Here is a 1,686-nt window from a genome sequence, read left to right as displayed (position 1 = left end):
CGCGCCCCGGGCCCCTCCCGTGTCCCGGGCCTTGGCGGAGCCACAGCTCCCATTGGCTGAGCGTGCCGAGGGGTAGGGACGCGATTGGCCCGCGCTTTCAGCAGAAGTTTGCTTTGGCCACGCCTCAAGGCTGCCGCCTCCTCCTGCCCCCTCCCCCGCCCCTCTGCGCTCACCTCTTGGTGCAGATTGCAAAGCGCCTTCCGCTGAGAGAGCTGCAGATTTTGCAAGAGCCAGGCTCGCCCACCTTGTGGAAGGAGCGCCTGGAGTCCCCTTCAGCCCTCTGTTGCAAAGAGCTGGCCGTCGGATTTGATCCTCCCCTCACCCAGACTGCATGGTCTCTCGGGACCCTCTAGAGTTGCACGTTTCTGCAGCGAGGACTGCAAATCCCCGTCGCTCCTAGGATTTGCACTGTTCTGGATACTGGAATCTTGCAAGCTACGCTCGCCCGCCCCTGGGCAAGACACTCGCCCGAACCACAGGACCGTACCGCTGACGGCAGGCCAGCTCTTCGCCTCTCCATGAGCCCGTAAGCCTGCGGGCAGGTGCCCGGCGATGGCGCGGCCCGTGAGCGACAGGACCCCGGCCCCCCTGCTGCTGGGCGGCCCGGCCGGGGCCCCCCCGGGCGGGGGAGCGCTGCTTGGGCTGCGAAACCTTCTGCAAGGGACCAGCAAGCCCAAAGAACCAGCCAGCTGTGAGTTCTAGCCCCCATCTCGCCCAACTCAGACACCCTTCTCCTTTAGGGACTCAGGTGCTGGAGGAGGAGGGTGGTCCACAGCTACCTTCTCCTGCGGGGAATCCATCCTCCCAACCTTTACCTATTTCACTTAAGGTGTTTAGGTCCTCAGATCTTTCAAGACCCACGACCCAAAAGTACCGGCTCCCAAGCCCGTCTACCGCGAGGACCCAGGAGTCTAGGCCTCCCCCGCAACCCCCACCCCTAGTGTCCTCCTCCGGGAGGGCCCAGGAACCTAGGTCCTAACCCCCTCTTCCTTTTGGTTCCGAGAGTCTGGACCCCTGAGGTCCAGGGAGGAGAGAGGGGGTGTGTCTGATGCTCACACGGTAGTGACACGGGCTTGGGCGGGGCCTCCTGGGGTCACATGGAGCCTAGGGATGAGGAATGTGCCCCAGGAATAGAGCCCCTTCCTGTCCTTTGCGGAGTGTGGGGGTAGGGAGAGGGGGTACAGGGCGCGGGGTTGGGGTGGTAGGTTACAGAGGAATCACAGAGCTGTCTTTCTTCTCTCACCTGCCCAACCCTCCCCTACCTCTGTCGGAACTTCCGTCCCTCTTCTACGTCTGCCCCTTACCGGGTCTCTGTCCCCATCTCTCCCTGCATCTCTGGGTCCCTGGCCCCCCTCTTTCTGAGTTTCTATCCCTCTCTCGATCTCTGTCCCCCTCCCCGCTGTGTACCTGCGGCCCCCGTCCCTGACCTTTCCCTCTGGGTCTCTGTCCCTCTCTGGGTCTCGGTCCCCGCCTCTTTCTGGGCCCTTGCCCTCCGTCTCCGGTCTCTCTGCAACCCCGTCTGGGGTCCCCCCTTTCTCTGGATCTCGGTCGTGTGGGTCTCTGACGCGGGGTCTCTTCTGCATCCCTATCTTCCTCTCCTCCCCCCCACCCCTCCCCCGACCCTGCCCTGTCTTCCTGGCCCCCAGGTCTCCTGAAGGAAAAGGAGCGCAAGGCGGCTGCCCGCAG

General features: G+C 63.9%; 1 protein-coding gene across 1 annotated transcript in view; it reads left to right on the top strand.

Moving 5' to 3' along the window:
- The first annotated feature begins 101 nt into the window (after window positions 1–101).
- The window catches only part of DBP (D site of albumin promoter (albumin D-box) binding protein), a 6,459-nt gene continuing 4,874 nt past the window's right edge, over window positions 102–1,686 (top strand). The window contains exons 1-2 of the mRNA XM_006769983.2: window positions 102–691; window positions 1,647–1,682. Coding sequence (XP_006770046.1) covers window positions 553–691; window positions 1,647–1,682 — 175 coding nt within the window. The 5' untranslated portion in view covers window positions 102–552. The remainder of the gene's footprint in view (window positions 692–1,646; window positions 1,683–1,686) is intronic.

This window comes from Myotis davidii, unplaced genomic scaffold (genome assembly GCF_000327345.1).
Source record: "Myotis davidii unplaced genomic scaffold, ASM32734v1 scaffold464, whole genome shotgun sequence".
Taxonomy (NCBI): Eukaryota; Metazoa; Chordata; class Mammalia; order Chiroptera; family Vespertilionidae; genus Myotis; species Myotis davidii.
The sequence above is the reverse complement of the archived record's forward strand: the minus strand, read 5'-3'. Positions and strand labels throughout refer to the sequence as shown.